General features: G+C 37.5%; 1 protein-coding gene and 1 long non-coding RNA gene across 3 annotated transcripts; one reads left to right on the forward strand and one right to left on the reverse strand.

Annotated features, from left to right (window-relative positions):
• Window positions 1-1,476: 1,476 nt before the first annotated feature.
• LOC115411123 (uncharacterized) lies at window positions 1,477-21,399 on the reverse strand. Its single transcript, XR_003934174.1, has 3 exons — window positions 21,372-21,399; window positions 14,314-14,320; window positions 1,477-1,608 (listed from the first exon to the last, which is right to left on the reverse strand). It is a non-coding gene; the product is annotated as an uncharacterized LOC115411123 (long non-coding RNA).
• Window positions 7,545-24,410, forward strand: cdk13 (cyclin dependent kinase 13). 2 transcript variants are annotated; one of them, XM_030123054.1, is made up of 15 exons: window positions 7,545-9,455; window positions 9,492-9,621; window positions 9,980-10,546; window positions 10,644-10,802; window positions 10,911-11,050; window positions 11,191-11,361; window positions 11,454-11,643; window positions 11,771-11,827; window positions 11,950-12,051; window positions 12,138-12,215; window positions 12,669-12,785; window positions 12,878-13,009; window positions 13,107-13,303; window positions 14,987-15,487; window positions 22,881-24,410. In XM_030123054.1, exons 1-15 carry the CDS (start codon window positions 8,474-8,476, stop codon window positions 23,588-23,590), a joined length of 4,233 nt encoding a protein of 1,410 aa, XP_029978914.1. In that variant the 5' UTR covers window positions 7,545-8,473; the 3' UTR covers window positions 23,591-24,410. The 2 variants fall into 2 exon arrangements, with proteins under 2 accessions (XP_029978914.1, XP_029978913.1); XM_030123053.1 differs by having other exon boundaries at window positions 7,545-9,621.
• The last annotated feature ends 1,871 nt before the right edge of the window (window positions 24,411-26,281 follow it).

Below are 26,281 nucleotides of genomic sequence, written 5' to 3' on the forward strand. Positions count from 1 at the left end.
TGATGACATCAGCTGAATCAATGCCAAAATAAGAAATAATACTTGTAAGGGGCGTGGTTTCTTAAGCCTGGCACCACTTGTATAAAAGATATTCAGTGGTGACAGGGTGGACACGCTAAGCTTGGCCACATCCAAGTACAAACACAAAATGACAAAAAATGTTAAATGTGAATACTAAATGCTCTCATAGACTGTTTCCACCACCAATGAAGAGATTAAAATGTTGATGATGCCATCTGTGATGTCATCAACCAGATTATTAAAGGGGCGGTTCCCCCAAAGTTGTGGACAGCAATTTCAGGGATGTGTAGAATGTTAAATATTATTGTGAAAATAACATAAAAATGATCTAAATGACTTGTTTTATTGAAACTGTGTATGAGTATGAATATAATGACAACATCTTAAAGATATTATTATTATTATTTTTTTTTTTTTATTTAAACACAAAGTTAGGGCGGTGTGAGGAACATGCACAAATCACGGGGTTCCCATGGGGTCTTAAAAAGTCTTAAAAGTCTTGAATTTACAAATCAGCATTTATTACCTTAAAAAAGTCTTTAAGAGGTATTAAATTTGATATGGTAGGTCTTAAATGATGTTGCCATGAACTTGTTCACTGTATTGTGTTTAAATGTGCCTGGGAAATGTCCAAACTGTCCAAGAAAGTAAGGTTATACTACTGAGTTCCACCCGTTCCAACCCGACAATTTATATATAAAACTGGGAACCGATTATTGCGAACTTTGCAGCCCCCTGTGAGAAATGATCACAGAACATTCAGGCCAACACACATGCAGCCATTAGTCTTTGTATGGTCATGAAATAGGCTGTAAAATGGGCATTAAATTCTGTTCTAAGTAGTCTTAAATATGTCTTAAAAAGTCTTAAATTTAATTTGTAGAAACCTGTAGGAACCCTGAAATCAGGTACACTCCCTTAACCCTTTCATGCATGAATTATGAGAACCTTAGTTGAGGTTTTTTTGTGTGTGTGTGTTTTTATTCTTCCTTAGGCATGAAAAAACAATGGGATTGAGGTTTTGTTTTTGTTTTTTTTCATAGATTTACAAAAATGTCCACTCAGCTACACCATGAATTTTATTCTTGAAGCAAAGAAACGTGTATTTAAAACCCAATATCATAAAGTGATATGAAAACAGTGAAATGAAACCATGTTTAATGCAGCTAATCTGATGTTTTCTCACATTTTAACATATTCTAATACTAGTTATTACTCACTTCATGGAGATAATATGCAAAAAAATAACAATTAACAATTGATTTCCACTCAAGAACCAATCAAGAACAGCAAAGTTACAATAATGGTATGAATTGCAGTTTATGAGATGATGCATAAGTGTCCACTGTGTTGGTTGATATGGAACTAAAACAACAAAACCCAGGAATATACAAGAGAACAGCTGTAGGATTGCTGTCCACTATAGTGACCACTTTGCATGAAAGGGTTAAAGAAAATTGCATAAAATAGTAAAATCACATTTCAAGAGGTTTAGAATTGTACTGGTATATGTGTAAGTGTTTGCCCATTCATAATAAAACCCCAGAGTTTCATTATTTTGCATTGTGTTCATGGTGACAGATTCTGCTGGAGAGGGAGGGGGATGGGGGTGGGGGGTGGGGGGTGGGGGTGCACCAAAGGCACCTTATAGTCATATTGATCCAACACATTTAACACATGAACACTCAGTTGTGTGTCGGCCTCATCAGCCCTACATGTTCCTGCAAGTCTGTGTCCTGAACAGGGAAAGTATTGATCTACTTATAGATTTTCCATGTTACAGACATGTTAACATGTACTCACTTACAGCATTTCCAAGTTTTCAGTCATTGCCAGTTGCAGGATATTAATAGGACTTAAATGTTTTAACCCATAAAGACCCAGAGCTACTTTTGTGGCAGCTCCTAAAGGATTTTTTTTCTTTCTGTTTATCTTTTCTTAAGTGATTTATCCCATTTATTATAAAATTATCATCTATATTTTGCATTTGTTTGTGTAAATCATGTATTCTTTTATATTTAAGCCACATATGTTCATAAAAACTCAGGGCATATTCAAATTTTATATCAAAACAGAAAGAAAATGGGACTTTTTCCAGCAAAATATATCATTAATTTAACATAAAACAGTTGTCTACAGCCACTGTCATTTATCAGATTACATGGGTTTTACTGGTGAATAAATGTTGTAGAACAGGGGTGTCAAACTCATTTTAGTTCAGGGGCCACTTTCACCCCGGTTGGATCTCAAGTGGGCTGGACCAGTAAAATAATAACAGTGGAAAAAAAACTAAATTAAATTATGATAATGTTAACATCTATAAAAATCTGAATAACATGAACAACTGGAAACATCTTAAGAAAAACAAGTGCAATTTGAACAATACTGTGCCACAGATTATCAGTTTATCCTTTACACATGTACTTTACAACTTACATTACAATTACAAATACATGAAACATTTAATAACAGACGGAATATTGGTAAAATTGCATTTACTTATCTTAAGACATTTCAGGTTTTTCACATTTCTTTGTAAAATAACAGTTGTTTAATATAAATATTTTTCATGTAATTTTACTATTTTACACTAAAACAACGAGAAAATCTGCTGTTTTCATTACACTGGTCAACAACAAATTTATTGTTTAAGTTTTTTGAGCTGATTTAGGATCATTTTGGTGTGCTGAATCCAAAAATCACATTAATTTTGCTCAATCAGGTCAACTTTCTGAACTATGCTACATATTGGCTTTTTAACATTTTTGCTTACATTTATGGGCATTTTCACATCATATGATACAAAATTCTTTCATATTTCTCGCAACAAATGAGTTCTGAAGATTTTACTTTTGCCAATTTATGATTAATTTTTTTTTTAATTTTACAGGTGAATGAAGTGGCTTCCACTAGAAGATCTTGCAAAAATAAGCCTGACGTATTCTGCTACATCTGCGGTGAATACACCATTGTACCTAACAGGAATCAAGTCACAAGTTTCATAATGTGTGCTTACCAATCTTATTTTGGTATTAATTATTATATTTTGTGAGAAGATCCAATTTTTCAAAATCAAATTAGCAAAAAAACCTGACCTGATTGAGAAAAACAGATGTCATTTTTGGATTTAGCGGTGCAAAATGGTCCTAATTCAGTTGAAAAAACCTAGACAACTTGCAAAAAACATTTTTTTGTAACCCAGTGTTATTTATAGATTTAATATGATAGTTTTTTACTGGTTCTGACCCACTTGAGATCTAAATGGTCTGTATGTGGAATCTGAATTAAAATGATTTTGACATCCTCGATTGTTAATATTTTCAGTTTAATTTTTGTATTTCACAAATTCATCTTACGGGGCTACATCGGACCCTTTGGCGGGCCGGATTTGGCCCCCGGGCCACATGTTTGACACCTGTGTTGTAGAAAATGATGGTGTTTCCACGTTCACTACAGAGCCTCTGAACATCCAAATGGGTCATATCTAAATGACCATGAAAAGATGACAAACTGTATTTTACACCAATTATTTACATGTATTGGTAGGATTAATAGATCAACAGGTATTAAACAGTTTGGCTCAGTAGATGAGTTTGGTTGCCAGTGGCTGTTTGGGTCTTTGAGGGTTAATGTGACCATATGATACTTAATACACTAAGAATAACCTGAACTAGACACTGCTGAATGTCATTAGCCTCATAGCATAATTGCCTCAGTCATATTTTTGGCCAAATTGTGATATTTTCATAACTTTACTATCCTAACACTGCTGCTTCATTTTGCACCTTTGGCTACGACCTGAAAAAGTTATAACTTAGCCAATTATGTTATGAGGCTAATGATGATGTCATTTTATTTATACACTTACACAGCAACAAGACAGTTTCACTACAACACAGGTGTCAAACATGCGGCCCAGGGGCCAAATCTGGCCCGCCAAAGGGTCCAATCTGGCCCGTGGGATGAATTTGTGAAAAGCAAAAAATTACACTGAAGATATTAACAATCAGTGGTGTCAAAATTATTTTAATTCAGGTTCCACATACAGATACATACAGTCCAATTAGATTTCAAGTGGGTCAGAACCGGTAAAATATTATCATAACCTATAAATAATGACAACCCCGAATTTTCTCTGGGTTTTTTTTTGGTGTAAAAGAAGTAAAATTACATGAAAATGTTTACATTACCAAACTATAATTTTACAAAAAATGCGAATAACCTGAACAAATATGAACAAACGGAAATGTTTTAAGAAAAGTAAATGCAATTGTAGCAATATTCTGCCTGTTACTAAATGTTTTGTGCGATTGTAATGCACATGTGTAAATGATAAACTGATAAACCGAGGCAGAATATTGTTAAAATTGCACTTGTTTTTCTTAAGACAATTCAAGTTGTTAATGTTATTCAGATTTTTTTAGGAAACTTAGTGGATGTAAACCTGACCATAACATAATTTAACTTTTTTCACTGTTATTATTTTACTGGTTCGGCCCACTTGAGATCAAATTGGGGCGAATGTGGCCCCTGAACTAAGATGAGTTTGACACCCCTGCACTACAAGGTCAAACTACAGGCAATAACATGCAGTTAATACAGAAATCAAGCAGTAAATGAATAAATAGAGAAAATTAACAGATCATACATGAAGAGAACTTTGACACAAAATTTGTAGACAAATAATGAGTAGTGCCCTGTTACACAAGTCAAATCCAATCTCAAATGTACATTTTCACTGTAATCATGAGATGAGATGGCTGTTGTTCCTCTGTTTATAGCAAAGTATAACTAAAATAGTGATTAAAAATACTTGAACTCTCAGAAACCTCAGAAAAACAGTTAATACTTTGCATTCACATTCTAAAAATATCATTTTTACTTGTACATTTTTTGCCAAACAATACAACAGGGGTGTCTAACATAAGGTCCGTGGGCCAGAACTAACCTGCCAAGGGGTCCAGTCCACCCCTTGAGATGAATTTGTGAAATGCAAAAATTACACTTTATTACCAATCAAGGATGTGAAAATCATTTTAGTTCAGGGGTCACATTCAACCCAATATGATCCCAAGTGAGTCAGACCAGTAAAATACTATCATAATGACCTATAATTAATAACAACTGCAAATGTTTCTTTTTGTTATAGTATAAAAAAAAGTTAAATTACATGAAAATGTTTACATTTACGAACTATCCTTTAACAAAAATGTGAAAAACATGAACAAATATGAGCAGCGTGAACTTTCTTAAGAAAAATAAGTGCAGTATTTACAATATATTGTAGATGTTGCCATTTTTGGTTACTTTAACCACTTTAACAAACTTGATTATACTGTTTAAATTTTTACCTCTTCTTTTTCTATTGTATTGACGTATACTGTCTTGCGCTGCTGTACACACTTGAATTTCCACCTCAGTAAATCAATAAAGTATATCTTATCTTATCTTATCTTATCTTATCTTATCTTATCTTATCTTAATATTCTGCCTGTAATTAAATGTTTTGTGTATTTGTAGATCCACTATGATCTGTAAAGTGTAATGCACATGTGAAATTATAAACTGAGGCATAATACTGCGTTATTAAAACAGCATCTTATTTTTCTGAAGAAATTTCAGTTTTTTCATTTTATTCACTTTTTTTTAACATACTTTGTAGATGTAAACATTTTCATAATGTAATTTTACTGTTTTACTGTTATTATTGTGCTGGTGTGATCCATTTGAGATCAAATTGAACTGAATGTGGCCCCTGAACTAAAAGGAGTTTGACAATATGAAGTAAAAGTACAGATAAGACGTATATCTGACTAGAATCTTTATTTCTAAAGGGATTAAAAACTATTCAACACCATCTTCACTCTGTTTGAGCGTACTGTTTCTCAGCTGATATAACATCACACCAAGTCTGTTTCCCACACCAAGCATGAAGAATGAACACAACCCTGGCCTCAGCTGTCTGTCAGACCCACCCAGGCTTCATGACCCTTGACCCTGCACCTTTTTGGCTCCAACTTCAGCCTCAGCTTCAGCCTACCACACAGAATATTAATATGAAAAAGACACTGGAGCTGTTCACTACTGTTAAACAAATGTATTGGGTAGAAAAATACCATATTGCCACTGAAATGTTAAGGATTGTTGTGTAGAGCGTATAGACACTAATAGAAACTACCTGGAAACACATTTCATGGCTCTGTTTTATTACAATAACAATAAATAATATCTATCAAAAGCATTTTTATCCAATGGACGTGAATGAGGAAAATAAGACCCTGTTATTCTATAAGCCTGTCCTGATGTCCCTATAAGTAAAATGCCTCTAGAATAAGATTAGTGAAACTTTAAAGAAAAAAAATGAGTCAGAAGTGCTGTTGGCTATAGTTTCCAAGATACAGCCTTGGGTCAAAGTGTGAAATTTTGAGAATGAATCAGAGAATGAGCTTTAAAGGAAAAGAATGCATGTTTCAGAGCTACTAAATCTACTTCAATACACTGTCTGTACAATACAACACATTCACTTTACAAGTTATTTGTGGTGGAAGATTTATAGTCTGTTGTATAAACCAATATATATAATAAGACTTTATCAAATACAGTGAAAACATCAGCTGACCAGCACTTTTGTCATTTGTTTTCCCAAATCGTGTTATTAACGCTTTCATGCATAGTGGTTATTCCAGTGAACAGCTGTTCAAAGCTGTTCTCTTGTATATTCATGGGTTTTGTTGTTTTAGTTCCATATCGTCCCATACACTGACATTCATACCATGACTGTAACTGTGCTGTTCTTGATAAACCTGATCTGCAGTAACATGTTTGAGTGTAAATCATTTGCTGATTGTCATTAGACTGTAATTAACAGTTTTGTTTCGTTTTTTACAATTTTTTTGCATATTATCTCCATGAAGTGAGTAATAATAATAATAATAATAATAATTATTATTATTATTATTATTATTATTATTATTATACATTGTATTTGTATGGCGCTTTTCGTGGTACTCAAAGACACTTTACATACAGCGTAACTAGTTTTCAGAGTATGTTAAAATTTGAGAAAACATCAGATTAGCAGCATAAAAAATGTTTTTATTTCTTAGTTTTCACATAGTAAATACACCTTGCTTTGTTTCACAAATTAAAGTTTGCTTTGTTTCAAAAATTAAAGGCATGGTATCCATCCAAGTCGACATTTTTGCAACTCCATGAAAAATAAATTCTTAAAAAAAAAATAATAATAATAATCACATTTTTTTTTTCATGCCTAAAGAGGAATAAAAACAGGACAAAAACATCTTGATTAAGGTTCTCATAACTGATGCATGAAAGGGTTAAAGTATGTAAGATTTAGCACATTTAATCTCCGAGACACATAATTAAAAAAAAGAAAAGAAAAGAAAAGAAAAAAGTTGTCCATGTTCTGTATGTTCTGTTGGTTATATTGTGGAGGTAGGGGTTTCCCTGAGCGGTGACGTAACCTCTGATCTGGATTACGCCGACGGACGTCATTGGTTGACACAGACGCACAGGGCCTACAGTTTGAACAGTCTGGGCCGAGCTGTACCGTTAGCCACATTACGAACAAAGTTACAGTATTTTGAAATTAATTCAAGGAATTACTGAGCCATTTTATCCCGAAAGACGCACGGCGTGTTCTGACAATGCGGAGACCGGCGGGAGCAGCTACTCATCAGGATACGTGAATGAAAGCGCATTTTGGACATGACTGTTTTTATTACATCTTGATGGAGTTGCCTTGAACTCCATGCAAGGAGAAAGAAAGCTAACTGGCTAACGGCTAACTAGCGGCGGCTATCCCGGCTAACTCGCGTGTTATTCACTTCCTTGTTGCACATTGGAGTGTAATGGAAGGCAAGAAGAAGTTTGTGAGAAGGAGAAGGAGTTTTTACTTAAACTTTAACGCTATCTGATGAATGGATTTACATGTTCACAGAAACTACAACATTCCGGAAGAAGTGGTTTTTGTCTTCGGATGGGCTCTGGGCCTGAGCTTTGACCATGAAATGGAATGCGACTGTCTAACTGGACACAGTTAGCTAGTGGCGGCTAGCTGGCTAAACACTAGCATTAGCTAACAAATCATGGAGATGTAATTTATATACATTTCCACTGGACCCACAACGACGAATCGTATTGTGGATTTGCTGCAACAGAATCTGCTGACATCAAGTCTCATGAACTGCCGTCTGGGGTCACTCATTTATCTGAAACCTGAATCCAACTGGCTTTGGTATGCTAGCCTTAGGCTCGTGATTTAGCTAGCTAGCTAGCTTTCTAATTGTGAATTTGCTAGACCGTTAGCTAGTTAGCCTGTTACCCAGCTAGCCAAATGTTTTGTTCCACGGCACGAGTGACATTGTTGGAGTAGAGTACGGAACATAAAGACTGTTATCACACGGGGTTGCAGCGTTTATTTTGTATATAAATGCCTAATCCAGAGGTGCTTCGTGAGGGTCGGGGACGTAGCCCCTCTGCTCAGAGAAATGCGAACAGACAGGACAGGCGTAGTAATGCTGGGAGCGGTGCAGCTCAGCGAGATAGACGCCGTGAGAAGAGGCGGTCATCGGCATCCAGGAGAAAGAAACGCAGACAGGCCAAGGAAAGAGACTTGTGGCATACAGGTACAGCAGAAGACCATAACAATGACCGAAAAGGCGCTTTTGACAAAGATGTTGAACTTCGAACATTGGTAGAGTATGATGACGTGAGCTCCCAGTCAGAGCGGTTTTCTGGGAGCCCCTCTCCTAAACTTGACCCCCATGCTGACAGTCTGTCAGTGGATAGGCTCAGTGATGTTGACTTTGGTGAATATAATGGACCAGCATCCCCGGAAAGAAGTTTTCCCAGAGGACGGGAGTCAGTTTGTCTCGCTAAGGAGGAGCAAACAAGAGGACCATCTGAAAGGAGCAAACAGGAAAAAGAGCCTGGCAGGAAAAAGGACCGTCAGAGCCGTGAGAGAGACTCCTCTAAAGCCAGGAGTGGAGGTAGCCTTGGTGGCTCTAAAAACCACAGAGACACTACAAGGAGCAATGACCGAAATGGTAAAAGGACATCTTCGTCTCAATCCTCACAATCTGCAGATAAAAGGGATTCAAAAAGGCACAGAAGTAAAACAAGATCTGACAAAGAGCCCCCATCTGCATACAGAGAAGCTCCACAGTCGTACAGAGATGACCGAGAAGACCTCAGGGCATACAGGAGAAGTCCTGGATTCAAAGCAGAAAGTCCCTATGGGACATCATACTCGTATAGCTACCAATCTCCTGGTGGTTATAACCAGCTGATAACTAGACGAAGTCCACCCTATGGGAGTAAAAGACTCTCTCCCAGTGCCACGTACTACAATCGGGATGTAGATGCGTATGGATCTTATGGAATCCAAAAGTCACCCAATTCATATTCAAGCAACAAAAGAAAGCGATCCCCTGCTAGCCCTGTGAACTGGCGCAGGTCCCCGAGTTATGGCAGGCACAGTCCTTATGAACAAGGAGAGTTTGGTTCAAGTCCTTACGGAAACCGCAGAAGGTCAAGAAGTCCATACCGGAAGTCTCTAAGCCCTAGTCCAGATATCAGGTGAGACCTTGTTAAGTTGCTAATAGGATAATGCTAGTTTAATTTGTTGGCTGTACTCCATTTGTGTTGTGTATTCATTAGACTTGTTAAATTAAAGAGGCATTACTTCTTCTAAACTTGCACAAAGATTAGCTTCAGAAGCATTACAAAACTAGTTAGTAACGTTTGTATGTCATGGTACTTAATGTTAGCATATATGTTCTCTCTAAATTGCTGACATTCCTATAACTTTCTAAAGGCCTTACATTCTAATATGATCACGAGGAAAAAAGTCATGATTATGAAATGATGTTAACCATGCACCGTATTTGTTAAACTTTGAAAGAAAATAACTTGTTTGGGAATTGTTTCCTTAAAGGCGATCTGCTAGGTCACGCAGCAGAAGTCCATATTCCTCCTCAAGGCACTCACGGTCACGCAGTCGTCACCGCCACTCACGCTCTCGCAGTCGTCCGTCTAGTCTTTCACCAAGTACACTCACCTTCAAAACCAGTCTTGCTGCTGAACTCAGTAAGCAGAAAAAGGCTAAAGCAGCTGAAGCAGCTGCCAAAGCAAAGAACTCCAGCAACACATCTACTCCAACCAAGGGTCCCTCAACTGCACACCAGCCAAGTCCTAAGCCAAATCACACGTCAAGGAAGGGCCGACCTCCGTCTCCACCTCAGCCAGAAAAAGGCCCCAGGACTCCCACATTGAACCAGCCCCCGTCTCCCTCTGAACGCTCGACCAAGAGGACGGCAGAGCACCAGCCGAGCAGGGACAGGGATGGAAAGGGGAAAGATGATACTTTACAACGAGACAAGAGGAAAGCACCAGCACCTGGACAAGGAAAAGAAAAGGACAGAGGCGCTGGTCCACTCATCTCTACTCTGCCATCTCTGCCACTGCCCCAAACAGTTGTTGAGCACATGGATAAAGGAGACAGGTATGAGAATGTTGTCGGGTCTTATGACTGTTCTGTATATGTCGCTGTTACCTGACTGTAAAGTCTTATTTTTGTATCTATATTTTTCTGCAATCAGCTTGAAGGACAGCTCACTCTCAGGGAAGAAAAAGTTAGAGAGAAAAGCCAGACAACTTCTGACTGACTTGCCTCTCCCCCCTGAACTTCCTGGCGGCACATCTTCCCCGCACAGCCCGCCTGAAGATAAAAAGGCACTAACAGTTCGCAGAAGGCCTAAGTATGTGGTGATCCATTGAGTACTTCATCTCAAATACCAATCATTTTCACTATTGCTGTCTGCTGTGCAGTTTTATGTCACTTAAAAATATTTTCTTGTAATTCTCAGAATTTGTGGGCCAAGATATGGTGAAATTAAAGAAATTGAAATCGACTGGGGAAAACGCTGTGTGGACAAGTTTGAGATAATTGGAATCACAGGAGAAGGCACCTATGGTCAGGTGTACAAAGCTAAAGACAAAGACACAGGTTGGTATTCTAAATATGTAGTTCTTTGTTAGCTAATGACCATGTTCATGTGGGTACATTCTCGATCGACTTTGAAGACAAGTAGATAAGTAATACCAATTTTAATGGTTTGGTTTCTTGCCATGTTTTCTTTCCAACAGCTGAAATGGTAGCTTTGAAGAAGGTTCGACTGGACAATGAAAAGGAAGGATTCCCAATCACAGCCATCAGAGAGATTAAAATATTGCGGCAACTCAACCACAAAAGTATCATAAACATGAAGGAGATAGTTACAGACAAGGAGGACGCTGTGGACTTCAAGAATGATAAAGGTTCAGTATGTTCTTTTGCTCACACATGCAAGATGCACGGGGACTATAACCAGTTGCTACAGTTGCTAATTTTTTTTGTCTTTTTATTCCAGGTGCTTTTTATCTAGTATTTGAATATATGGATCATGACTTGATGGGTCTGCTCGAGTCAGGTCTAGTCCATTTCAATGAGAGCCATATCAAGTCTTTCATGCGACAGTTGTTGGAGGGCCTCGATTACTGCCACAAGAAAAACTTTCTGCACAGGGACATCAAGTGTTCCAATATTCTACTCAATAACAAGTGAGTTCTTAAAATAACATTCAACAGAAGTAATAATCATGTTCTTTTCCTTACACAGTAATAAAACAGGCACAACCAGTTTTTTTTTTAAGTACGTTTTCATTTGTGTTGCGTTTCTCTCAACCAGAGGTCAAATAAAGCTTGCGGACTTCGGTCTGGCTCGGCTGTATAATTCTGAGGAAAGGTGAGCCTCTTCTGAATCTACCTCACCTACTACATTGCCTGGTCTTATTAAACTTTAATGGTCATGATTATTTCAACCGTTGGTGTGATTATCATACTAACAAACTGTGTTCTTATTTATAGTCGACCATACACGAACAAAGTGATTACACTATGGTACCGTCCCCCAGAGTTACTCCTGGGAGAAGAACGGTACACGCCTGCTATCGATGTCTGGAGCTGCGGGTAAAGACATGACTGATGGTGAAGTTACTGTACTTTGACACAGACAGTCTTCTAATTGTCATTGTGTTTTGTCTTGTCTTTCACAGATGCATTCTCGGAGAACTGTTCCAAAAGAAACCTATCTTCCAAGCTAATCAAGAGCTTGCCCAGTTAGAGCTCATCAGGTTAGTTCAAATGTCTGTCAGTTCCCTAAAATAGATGGAACTGAAACAGATTCCGTCTAAAAGCACAAAGTGCTGCTGATATTTTTTCAACTGTTTAATCTTTTCAATCCATCTTAATGCTTAACAGCCATAAGACTAGTTTTTTCTTTTTCATTAGGGGAAAAAGGTGATGGTAATAATTATTTTAATGTTGTGTAAACCTTCGCACATCTGCACCTTTTTCCCCCTGCACTTTTGACATTTATGGCAGATAGCATAGAGAAGAAGAAGTTTTAAATTTGTGTACTCCAAAGCAACTTCTCCATTCAGCTTCGAGTAATACTGAGAAATTTAAGAACACATGTATCACAAAAGAACCTCTGTAATGTATTACAAGCCTTAATGTGTTAAATCCTTATGTATTGTGATTAACATTGCTATAATATGCTTTAATTTTTATATTTCTGCCTTCAGTCGAATTTGTGGTAGCCCCTGTCCTGCTGTCTGGCCTGATGTAATAAAGCTTCCCTTCTTCAACACCATGAAACCAAAGAAACAGTACAGGAGACGACTTCGAGAGGAGTTTGCTTTGTAAGTTCATGTCCAGGATGCTTAAAGTTTGAGAAATTAAGAAAGAGCCCTATAGGAAGTGCGTTGTACTAAGATGCTGTATTATTGTTTAGTATCCCTTCATCCGCATTGGACCTGTTTGACCACATGTTAAACCTGGACCCCAGCAAACGCTGCACAGCTGAACAAGCATTAAGCAGCGAGTTCCTCAAAGACGTCGACCCGGACAAGATGCCCCCACCCGAGTATGTTTTAATCCACTTTGCATCAACATGTTGCTCTCACTGTTTGTTTTCATTATTACTAAGTACTTGGAGTTTTCTCTCATTTCTACCTTTACAGTCTTCCACTGTGGCAGGACTGTCACGAGCTGTGGAGTAAGAAACGTAGACGTCAGAAGCAAATGCCAGAAGAGCTGGCGGCCCCTAAGGCGCCCCGCAAAGAGCTGGGTCTAGACGACAGCCGCAGTAACACTCCCCAGGGTTTCCCCGCTCCTGGAGGCATCAAAGCCCAGAATGCAGCTGCTTCTGCACTGCTGGGTGAGTTGGACTTCAGTCAGTGTACATACTTCATTATTATCAACACAAAGACTTTTTTATCACAATAACCTTTGGCAGAGATAACATGTTTAGTTTGTATGTTCTTGTATATTTGACTACAGTGTTGGAAAAAGCACATGCAAAAATATAAATTTCAAGGATCAAATGTAGATGTCAAATAAAAGCGGTGTTATAGCATCATTATTACTAATCAGTCATGCTGAACAAATCACAAGTCCACAATTTGATGTTCCATAAGGTATTATAGTGCATGCTCAGATTCTACTCATGTTATTTCATCAATTAATTTCATCACTCATTCACTCATTACATCGTTCATCTTTATGGAATTCTCCAAAACTTCGATTCCCTTATTAAACATCAGGCATTGTGTCCTAACCTTTTTTTTTTTTTTTTAACACTACAGAATGACTTGTTTTAATTTGGTTTCAGCTGTAACTATACTTGTTACACATGTCAGGCCAATCCATTGAAAAATAAACAATGGCCGAGGCTTAGAATACACATGATCAGAAAGTCCAGAGTTCTGAATCCTGGGGGAGTGGGAACAGAAATTCCTGATATTTGTTCAACGTCTGTGTAAGGGTTTCCCTGCCATTATAAGGCTTAGGTACAAGACATTTTATGGACCACGTAAACCACAGGTGTCAAACATGCAGCCCGTGGGCCAAATCTGGCCCGCCAAAGCGTCAGTTCTGGCCCGTGGGATGAAAATGCAAAAATTAACCTGAACAGTCAAGGCTGTCAAAATCATTTTGGTTCAGGTTCCACATACAGACCAATGTGCTCTCAAGTAAAAATAACAACACAATAACCCATGAATAATGACAACTACAAATTTTCCTTGTGAAAAATTATGTGGAAAAAATTTAAGTGAAAAAAATAACATTACACTGTGAAAATATTTACATTTACAAAACTATTCTTTCATAATGAAATACATAAATAAAAACAAAGATGAACAACCCGAAATGTGCAATTTTAACAACATTCTGCCTGTTACTAAATGTTTTGTGCGTTTATAGATCCACTGTGATCTGTAGTTGTGTTAATAAGAGATGTAATATTGTAGAAATTGTTCAAATATTTGTCCCAAATTCCAAAATTTTAACAATATTCTACCTGTTACTAAATGTTTATGTAACATTGTGTGGAATGTACATGTATAAATAATAAGTCGAGGCACAATATTGTTAAAATTGCACAAATTTTTCAAATGAAATTTCTGTTTTTTCAGGTTATTCACACCTTTTTTGTAAAATGTAAATATTTTCATAATTTAATTGGGGTTTTTTGTACTAAAACAAAATGGAAAAACTTGGGTTTGTCATTATTTATAGGTTGTTAAGTCATTATTTTACTGGTCTGGCCCGCTTGAGATCAAATTGGGCTAAATATGGCCCCTGAACCAAAATGAGTTTGACACTCCTGACGTAAACTATAATAATGTAAATTAATGTGGAGACCATTGAAACAAAGTCTTCACAAACTTAGGAAAGACACAGTAATTGTCAAAAACAATGCACAGTTTTTAGTCAAATAACCCTTGAATGCCAACACATCCTCTGGAGCAGCTACAGCCCCTTAGACCCTCAGTGAAACTAAGGAAAAACCATACATATGCTTTGTTAAAATGTTGTTTTACCTTTCATTGTCTTTCAGATCCAAAAGGTCCAAACTCCCAGTTGACTCAGGAACAGCTGGCGGTCCTCCTGAATCTCCTCGGTCAACCCAAGAGCGCGGCCAACACCGCCCAGTTTGTCCAGACCATGAGCACAAAGGTCAACCAGGAGACGTTACAGCAGCTTTCCAAAGCCCTGGCTCCTGTCGACCCCGTGGAGCCCCCTCCTCAACCCACGCCCGTGAAGCCTCCCCAGTCTGCCGCTACAACAGGAGTACCACGCACACCCCCCATGCCCAAGCCTCCCTCACCCCCCATGTCAGCTCCACCAGGTATTCCAGAGGGAGAGGCGGCGGCGGCCACGCAGACCGCCATGACCATGCTTCTGGCTCAGCTCCTCCAGGCTCAGCAGGCTCAGCGGCAGGATCCTGGAGACGGGTCCGAGGGGGCCGAAGGTACCAACCCTGCAACAGGAGTATCGGGAGGGCCTCCTCTACCCCCAGATGTTAAACAGCCCCCAGAGCCGAGCCCAGTTTCTCCAGGTAAACCCTTAGACTGGTATCTGACATACCAAAAAATAAACTGCCACTTTTATTATTTAGGGTCAGGCTGAAGCATTCGTTACATATTTGGTGCTGAAAGTTGGATATTGATATTTCAGTAAGGGTTTGGTTTGTCTAAAATAACCAGACCTTTCTGCACACTTGGTTAACTCTGGGCTAACGCTGACACAGGTTTGGCATCTGACAACATTGTTCTAGAATAGGGGTAAAAGTCCTTTGGGTTGTTTGACTAGTTCAGGGGGAGTCAACCTGTGGCTCCTGGGCCACATTTGGATCTTAGGTCCTTTTCAAGTGGCTCAACACTTATTTTTTATAGCCCTGCCTGTGCCAGAGAGTCGGGGTATATAGATATACCAGGAATTCGGTCTGTCCGAGATTTTTGTCCATCCTATTTCTTGGACACTGTTCACTCGATTCTTTTCAAATTTCACACATGTTCTTTAGGGCTGGGCATCATGGCCAATTTTCCTTAATAGATTCGGTTTTGATTATTAAGGTTCTGAATCAATTCATCACGATTCAATGCGATATCGATTCAATTCAGTATTAATTGATTGATTCAAATTCATTTAGTGATACAAAGTACAATTTAAGATGTAACCTGATTATTTGACTACCACAGCAATGCAACACATCAATTCTGGTGTCAATATTGATATTAGAGGGAAATAAATATGACATTACAGCAGTAAATAGCTGAATCTGCTCTTAAATGAAAAATGGTACAGACTCTGCAGTGGCCCCGAACGGACTCCTTTGTCATCTTTATTCTGTTTTATGGCTGGTGGCTTCTAGTGTTAAGGCGCATTACCATCACCCTGGGGCACCGCTACCAATTTTGGCCCCCCTGAAACATAATCATGTTGGGCCACTGGTACAAGAAAGTCACTGGAGGGGGAGGGGGGTAGCTGTTTTTTTTTTACCCAGCCCTAATGTTCTTTGCCACTAAGGAGAGGTGCAGTGCACATTTTGATGGCTGAATTTCAATTTTGGGATTTGTTTTATACATTTTTTTTTTTTTTTATTATTATTTCAACTTGGACAATTTGTCCAGCTGATTTTTTTCCCCAAATTTCACATACGTGCTCTTTACATGTGCCTGTCTCTCAATTTTTGTATTCTTTACACATTTTTGAAAAGTTTTTAAAGAGAGTGAAAGTTAAGGCTCAAAATGAATCTCTGGTTAGGCAGAGTATCAGTGAGCAGGAGCTCTGCTTACTTTTTCACTTGTTTTACACATTTGTCTATTACTGTTCCAACTATAAAGTTATTCTTATGTTATACAGTTGTAAAAATGTAGACTACACTCCAAATGCATCAAAAAATAGAAGCAGTGAAAGTAGACTACTTTTTATTTTATGACCCTGAAGGTATTCATGTGTGTACTCCACTGTAGAGAAAGCCTTCATATACCAGTCAGTTTTTGCTGCACTGCACAATAATGACAATTGCCACCGTTTTCTTTCTTTAGTGTTGTAAATGCACCAAAACTTTGATTTATTCTCATTGTTTCCCGTACAAACTAATCCGACAGAGCATCTTAAACAGTCACCACTTTGCGGTAAAACGCATAAAGATATATTTTGGCTCTTTTTTTTTTTTCTATTTCTGTCCTGAAGTGCTCTGTACATGGTAAAGGATTCAGACCCATGGACTAGTTCTTGGGCAGCGCTCAGTGCAAGATGCAATGACAGTTTATTAGTAAAACTGTGTCAGGAAAGAAGTTGTCTTGGCGGAATGTGTGCACACGAGGAGGCGCGCTGTCACTTTAAAATGACAAGAAAATGGATCCATACAAAAGATGACGGCACATAAAAAGGAGCTCGTCTTTGTCAGAACTTGTCATTGCAGGGCGGAGCTATAACTCAGAGGTTGTTTGACTGAACGAGGCGGACTGTCAAAGCAACAAATGCACAGATAACGGAGGAAGGAGAATGACAGTCCTGCAGATGTGAAACAGAAATATTCACCCTTATTGTGGTACTTTGACAAGCCATACTAGGTTTTGGCAATGGAGCTGAAGTATTAGAGTCTATGTTTATAGTTAATGATGTTGAATTTAAGGACCCTGTTTATGTATCATTGACCAGTCTGGAATGTGTTAGCGTGACACTGAAAATCATGTCTTTTCAGTCTGATGTTTCCACTGACCTGTGAACTATACGTGCAGGGTTGTTGTTCACGTGTCCATCATATGGTTATATTAGCTTTTTATCTCAAGGGGTGATGGGCCATGAGCTGTAGTGAAGGCGCTGTGTCTGGTGTTGTCTTCATTAGCAATTTCTTCAAACATCATCTCCCACAAAACTACTTGTGGGATTCCTTTAAAATTTTATATGTAACTTCCTCTGAACAATGTCTACAAAATTTCTTCTCAGTTTTGAGAAATTCAGATTTTTTTGCATTGTTTAAAGATTTTTTGAAATGTTAAGAATGTGCCTTTACTTAATAATAGGCCATATTTTAATGACTTTTAACGTGTAAATGGTCACAGATATCAGTATACTGTAGTTATTATTGAGCACTGATAAGAAGTCATATATGGACTTTCATTTGGGTCCTTTGACCTTGAGTACCCTTGAAGGGTGAAACTCAAGGTCACCAATGTCTAGATTTCAACAATTTTCTTCTTTTTAACTACTGGTCAGATTCATTTCAAATTTTTTTATGTAACTTCCTTTGGACAATGTGTACAAGTTTGTTTACAGTTTTGACAAATTTTGATTTTTGAACAGTTTTCCTTTACATATAATGGTCCATATTGTGATGGTTTAAAACATGTAAATGGTTACAGATATCAATATTGTTACTATTGAACACTGATGAGAAGTCATATATGGACTTTGATTTAATTAGTTGAGTTCTCCTCCAGTGAAAGTACCACCCACTTTTATTGTGAGATTGATCTCCTGCATCAAAACCACAGGACTCTGACATAGAGACAGAACCTGACAACCTTGTTATTGATCCTTGATAGAACATGCCGGTGAGATGCAGGGACATTGATCCTGTTTTCTGGTTGATGTTACAGTTGGTTTTTCATATCTACTGCTGTTTTTTATTGCACTGGAAGTTGTGTTTTGACGATATTTTCCAATGAATATTACATCGGCCACAGTTGTGTGACTTGTAAAGACTTCTGCTACTCAGGTTTAAATGTGGGATAATAGTTTTCACAGACAGAGAAACAAATCTAACAATTCACCTGTTAAATATCTTTCATCTCACTCAAGCACGTCTGAGGTTTGTTCATGTAATTCAACTTTATGTATTCAGTCTTTTTCATGTTGGTTTACATTTGATACGTTTAGGTGGCTTGAACTTTTAGCAATATTCTTCTTACTTTAGGTCATCTGTTAAATAAATACAGTTAAAGATACAGATGATTATGAACATGACTAATACAGCAGATTTCTAGAAACGCCAAAGTTAGGAATAAATGAATGAATTTGTTAAAGATGACATAGTTTCACAGAACATGATGTCAGTGAGTTGAGTTTATTGTCGACCTCGGATACATGAACATCAGAGTAGACGGTTTTCATTTTCATAAAAATGCATTACAGATGTAGAAGTCGAATAAAATGTGCATAACAAAATACAGTTTCCTATAAACCTGGCTCCAGCTTCAGTTTGCTTTTAGCCATCCTTTAACTTTGGTTGTAAAAGATTTATGTCTGTAATTACTTAGATTTCAGTTGTTGCTGACGCTAGACTAGACTGGGGCATATATTATGTTAAATATTCAATACAGATACAGTTGGCTTCAGTACTCGTTCCTGAACTACATGCATTTCTCATTTTAACAGAAAGAAAATTGTTTTTCATTGCATTTGTGTTTTCATTATCTCAAAGTAGAATTACAACATAAGAAATAAACCTATTGACCTCAAGTTGAAGTGATCTGTTAACATGATACTGCATGTGTAGACACTGATGAGATTAAACCCTTAAGTGTTGAAATTTGATGTTAAAGGACACCAGGCATTATTTGATATTCGATAGTTTTGTTGCTGTCATATAAGTACTAGAGTTCATGACCCAGCCCTTGAGTCACAGCCCTTTATAGAGACAGCTGATTGTCCAAACCTGGGTGTACGATGTGGTATTTCACAGCTGTCATTAACCGTGGTCCTAGTCACTGTTGGTCCTCAAATGGACTGGAGCTGCAACCAGGCTCCAACGCTGAAGTGCAGAACAGTCGTGTCTCTATTTGGTGGGTCAGTATCACTATAAGGTGCCTTTCAGAATTCGAAATGTCCAAAAAACATCAGATTTTTCACTTTATGTTCAATGTGTTAAGTCACAGGTGTCAAACATGCGGCCCGGGGGCCAAATCCAGCCCGCCAAAGGGTCCAATCCGGCCCACGGGATGAATTTGTGAAATGCAAAAATTACACTGAAGATATTAACAATCAGTGGTGTCAAAATCATTTTAATTCAGGTTCCACATAGAGTCCAATTAGATCTGAAGTGGGTCAGAACCAGTAAAATATTATCATAATAACCTATAAATAATGACAACCCCAAATTCTCTTTGTTTTTTAGGTGTAAAAAAAGTAAAATTACATGAAAATGTTTACATTACCAAATTATACTGTAAAAAAAAAAACATGAATACCCTGAACAAATATGAACAAATGGGAATGTCTTAAAAAAGTAAATGCAATTTTACCAATATTCTGCCTGTTACTAAATGTTTTATGCAATTGTAATGCACATATGTAAATGATAAACTGATATACTGGGGCAGAATATTGTTAAACTTGCACTTGTTTTTCTGAAGACAATTCAAGTTGTTGATGTTATTCAGATTTTTAAGGAAACTTTGTAGATGTAAACCTGATGATAAAATAATTTTACTTTTTTTCACTGTTACTATTTTACTGGTCCGGCCCACTTGAGATCAAATTGAGGTGAATGTGGCCCCTGAACTAAATGAGTTTGACACATATGTTAAGTCGACTGAAGGCTGTTAGAAATACATGTTGGTCAAACTCCCGCATTTTAAATTTTTTGCAAGCAGACAAAATACAAGCAGACCACAAAATATGAAACAAATATGTCCACCCTGTCACCGACAAATACATGTAAAAATAAGTGACAAGGTGGACAATTTTGGCCATAGCATTTAATGACCACATGTTGGACCTTGAATTGGCAAAGTTGGTCATCTTTGAAGAGGATCGAGTTATGTTCAACAAATATATTACGCATATGAATTTCTGAAAAGTTTTATATTAAACGATATTTAATGGTGACAGGGTGGACATGCTAAGGGTGATCACATCTAAGTACAAACACAGAATGATGAACATTTTGAAATGTAAAATGTAAATAGTAAATGCTCTCGTAGAATATGTTTCCGCCTCCAATGAAGACACTCAAAATGATGATGTCATCAGTGATGTCATCAACTAGATTATTAAAGGGGTGATTCCCCCAAAGTGACAGGGCAGCAATGTCAAGGACACGTATAGAATGTTAAATATGAACAAATCAGGTACATTACCTCTTAGAAAATAAAATCACATTTCAAGAGGTTTAAAATTCTACTGATACATGTACGAGCGCTGTTCAATAAGTTCATGGCCTCACCCAGAAATACTGGTTGTTATAATACAGGATGTTACATTCTTTCGTGATGGGATAGTGATGCTTGAACATCGATGGACCAAGTGCATTGCTGTAAATGGAGATTATGTTGAAAAATAAAATATAAATTATCAGTCTGTGTTGTTCTGTTCTGGGTGAGGCCATGAACTTATTGAACGGCCCTCGTATATACAGTAAGTGTTTGCCCATTCATAATAAAGCCACCGAATTTCATTATTTTGCAGTGTGTTAGATTCTACTGGGGGACACCAAAGGCACCTTATAGTCATATTGACCCAGGTTTGAAACATCGTTGACATTGCATTTTTTGCATTTATTTATTTTTTTAATACTCTTTATTGGTTTTTCAGATTTTATGAACATGAACAATTGAAAGAACAACTAATAACAAAACATACAAAAAGGAATAGAAAATCCCACCCCAAACCAACAAGTGCTGCCATAAATTCAAAAAGTTGGATAAAAGAGAAAGAGACATAAACTGTATTTTTGCATTTTAGCTAAAATTTGCTTAGAGGTCTTATTTATGTCTTTGTGCATAAGAAATCAATATAAGTGAATCCCCAAAGGAACTTTGTGTTGGTAAATGTCAGTTCTGCAAACTGACAGGATTTCAGTTCTGTTCCAACATGTTGATGGTCATATGAACTATGTTTTCAGCTCAAAAATGTCCAATTTCATCACAATTAATGCTATATTTTCATGTCACAAATGGCCAAGTTATATTTTAACGGAATTTACCTGAAAAACAAATATTCTGTTCTTTTAGATTCCCCAATTTTTCTTACAAGATTCTATCCTACATATCACATGTTTTATTTTTACAGGTTACAATATGGAGTATGGTGCTGATCCATCCTGCTTATGTTACGCCAATACATACATTAAGAATGTCACACGTCACTTTTTAAATCAACAGTTTTCTAATAATAAGTATTTTTATGAAGAAAGAACAATTCTATATTGTTATTTACTCTTTAGTATGATGATAAAATATACAATAAATAATTCTGATCCTAGTTTTTGCACAGGGATCATTAGTGGAAACGGTGACATGGCTGCCGAGCATCAGTATGATGGGATCTGTAACAACCATGTCACATCCGTCCACTGCCACATTTTGTGTTTTTGTGTCAGCTGTTATTGTTTTAGATCCACAATACTAACATTTATGAATAAGAGGAGAATTAACAATAGTAAGTATATAAGTTTATTACTAATGAAGTACTGGTACTGACCAGATCATCATGGGTAATGTCACATTCGTCCACCAGTTATTTATGCTCTTTCTAATGCTATTTTAAGAACTCTATTCTAATTTATTTTCTTCTATTCTGTGTTATTATTTTATATTCTATGCTATATTCAAATTTGTCAATGGAACTATTAAAGTAAGGATAAAAAAGAATTAATGAAATACTAAATGATCTTCAAGGTTATAGAATGTTTTCTTTTTTTTAACAGGTTCACTGAAAGATGATTCAATTTAAATACACATGCATTTTTCAAATGTCATATCAGTCCACCAGCAAAAGTTTTCACATACACGTGCTATTCAAAATCCAATATTTCTGAAAATAGAGCTTCCACTGTCAAATAATATCAGTAGTCTGTTCACAAATGTATTAGTGTTATTTCAACACAGTTCTATGCATTTCTTACAACTTTTTTTTTTTTTGACAAAAATGGCCTCTCATTTGACCCCCTAAGGAAATTTTAGCCAATTTATAATAATTTCCTTGTGTTTTTCTTTCAGTATCTGAGGTCGGTGGTATGTCCATCCTGCCCCCAGACCAAAGACCACCTGAGCCTCCAGAGCCGCCTCCACACGCTGACCTGGACTACCGACAGCCCCCCCCAGAGCCCAAAACCGGACACGCTCCACCTATAGCATCGACGGGTGGGGCCGGTGATGGAGGGAGACCACCTGAGCCGGACTATCCCCCTCTTCCTACTGCAGAAGGAGCCGGGTATGGGGGCGACTACAGCCACCCCCCTCCTCCGCCCTTCACCCCTGCAGCGTTTGGGGACAGCTACATGGGCCACATGCTGAGCGGAGGTCTCCCACCTCACGCTCTGAGGGAGGTGTTCAGCGGGCCGGGCCAGGCCGCCGGCTCCTCATCAGCCGCCGGGGTCCTGCCTCCCGCCCACCCGGACCCCTTCCCTCCTCCGCCCAGCGCTGGAGCCACCGGACCCAGTAGCATGGTCTTCTCCGGGGACAAGGACCATCGATTTGAGTACAATCACAGCCCTTTACCTGTGGAGGGACAGCCTAACCCCGGCACCCTCCACCTGTATAACCACGCCATGGCCAGAAAGGACGGCGTCCCCCCTCCCCCGCCCATCCCAGCACCGGGCCAGCCCTGGGGCTCGCCGTCCCAGGCCGGAGCCCCACCACTACCCCTCGGTTTTGTCCCACACGTAAACTCAACCGCTACAATCAGAGGACGAGGCCTGCCTTTCTGATAGACTGCAAAATGTGAAATGGCAGTTTGTGATGGTGGACTGGGGGGGACCGGAGGACCCGGTCTGAGCCCAAGGCCAGACCTGAACCTGCACACGCGACATGGAATAACTTAAATCTGTGTTAGGCATTGTATTCCTCCTCCGTCTGGAATGTGGAGTACATTCCAGAAGGACAGCTGAATAACACCAGAGGAGCTTTTCTTGCTCGTCCCATTTTCATATTTTTTGTAATCTATTCTGCTGTCTTTTAAATTAAACTTTTTTGAGTGTACATTTAACAGGCCGGGTACATTTTAAACCTCTTACCTACACCGTTCTCTAACTGCTCCCGGGCAGACTAGTATTGTTTCACGCTACTGACTGAAGTAGGTGGAAACTATTTTAGCTCCAAACAGAAACGGATCATGTGCTTTATCTGCACAATTAGGAATACGACCAGTAATGTAGAGTCTTGTTTTTTTTACAGCCGTGATTATGTTGAGACGGTGACGACTCAGTTGGTCGGGTTGATGGCTTCAGTATCAGCACAGGGAGCGATTTGAAGAACAAGGACCGTTAGTACCAGATGCACTGGTAACACATGGACGACTGCAGCAAATCTGATCCGGCTTCATGGAGAAAGGCAGTTCTCACTTTAAATTCCACCTGCCTTTTCTCCAGTAGGTGTTGTAAAATCAAAAGCAAAACAAAAACACATAACTCCAGATAAAAAAGGAAGCAGTTGTCTTTTTTTTTTTTTTTTTTTTTGTACTAAAATGATTTTGTTCCCCTCCCCCCTATTCCTTTGGCAAATGTTTATTAAAGAAATGCCAACAATGTATTGCGGTCTCTTGTTAATTACTGCATTATTAACCCCTTCACACACCTGATACTCTTCAATGTGTTGAGTTAATCTGGTTTTTGTTTTTTGTTTTTTTGTTTTTTTCAGGCTGGTACGAGGAAGTTTGACTGTTTTGAGCCAAAACAAGCAGCACATTTTAGGAACTGAAGAGATGATCAAAGAAGATGTTAATGGTCATGTTAAAACATTATTATCATTTTTTTTTATTGATTTATTTTGAATATGGAAATAATACAAGCTTCCTGATTGCTACTAATTGACGTCTTTGCACAACATAATATAGAAATGAAAATTCAAGGAAGCATAAAATAATGATACACACAAAAGGAAAAAAAAAAGTCATATTTGAAAAGGAGTGAGAAGAAGCATAGCTTATTAGCTCTCACCCCTTTGTCTAAACCAACAATATGTACATATATACTAGGGCTGAACGATTAATCGAATTTAAATTGCAATCGGATTTTTAATTAAGACAATTTTTAAAAAAGGAAAATTGTCATATCGATTTCATCTCTCTCGTGCCTCCCGGCCAGGCGCAAATCCAAATATTTATTTTTTGAAAGATGCTGAACTTTATTTAAAGCTGTTAGATAAATCTGGAAACAAAAACGCTATAAAAACCATCAGTATTTGCTCTGATTTGGACATTGTATTGTAGTGTATTCCCCGTGGCAAACTTAAGTATGTTGTATACATTGTTTGTATACTCTACTTCATTCAATAAAGATTTAATGAAAAAAAAAAACTTCTGTGGGTTCGTCACGTGATACCATCACAGATTTGAGGTAGGGAGCAGTGCACTGCATGGTGGGCTGCTCACGAAAGTGACATGCTAACTTCTGCTGTCTTTTCTAGTTGTACCCAAAAATCAAAATCAAAAATTGAGTTTTTAAAATTGGGATTTTATTTTTTGCCAAAATCGTGCAGCCCTAATATATACATACATACCTATGCACATACATACACACATATACACACCCATATATGTACACATCTATATACACACACATATATATATATAATATACATACATACAGACATGTACACATATACACATCTACATATACCATCATGTACATGTATACATATACATACATATACATACATATACATGTACAAATTCATATATACACTGTTACATACATACACATAGACATTCACAAAGGCTTCTCTCCCTCTAACCCTTATGCCACATCAATGAGTAAAGAACAATAGTAATGATTATCAATTACTGCTGATAAAATATTTTGGTACATTTTCTTAAACTGGATCATATTTTGACTTTGCTTGAGTTCCTCACTTAGACTGTTCCATAACTTAACACCAGATATAGATCAACAAAAACGTTTTAAGGTTGTTGTCCTGTTTATTATTTTGAAGTTATGGTCCCCTCTTAATTGATAACCTCCCTTCTGGTTTCTAAAATAAACATAAATAAACATAAATAAAATACATAAATAGTTTCTCACCTAAAATTTCATCAAATGTCAGAGGAAACATTTAATAATTTATCATGACTAACAAGCAATGTCCTATTTTTTATTTTTTTTTTAAATTATTGACGGGTTAATGATTTATGAAGTGAATTAAATTCAATTAAAAAATGAGGAAACGTTGGTTTGGAGGCTGCACATTTTTGTTTATGAATAAAATATTTACCCAATAAAAAAAAAAAAAAAAAAACTGAACTAAATATTGGAGACATTTGTCCTTATTTTCATAATAACATATAACATCTTTCAGGGAAAAACAGTATGACAAGTTAACTTGGAGCTCTTCCAGGATTTTTTTTTTTTTTTTTCAACTTTATTTAAATATCAATTTACAAACTGTCAAACATTTAACATATA

Source organism: Sphaeramia orbicularis, chromosome 20 (genome assembly GCF_902148855.1).
Source record: "Sphaeramia orbicularis chromosome 20, fSphaOr1.1, whole genome shotgun sequence".
Classification (NCBI taxonomy): Eukaryota; Metazoa; Chordata; class Actinopteri; order Kurtiformes; family Apogonidae; genus Sphaeramia; species Sphaeramia orbicularis.

What these genes read in the sequence shown, in the direction of transcription:
- cdk13 (XM_030123053.1), top strand. Translation starts at nt 8,474, where the DNA reads ATGCCTAATCCAGAGGTGCTTCGTGAGGGTCGGGGACGTAGCCCCTCT. An exon ending in GGACTTCAAGAATGATAAAG is followed by an intron (nt 11,362 to 11,453) that starts GTTCAGTATGTT and finishes TTTTTATTCCAG; the next exon opens with GTGCTTTTTATCTAGTATTT. An exon ending in AGCTGCTTCTGCACTGCTGG is followed by an intron (nt 13,304 to 14,986) that starts GTGAGTTGGACT and finishes ATTGTCTTTCAG; the next exon opens with ATCCAAAAGGTCCAAACTCC.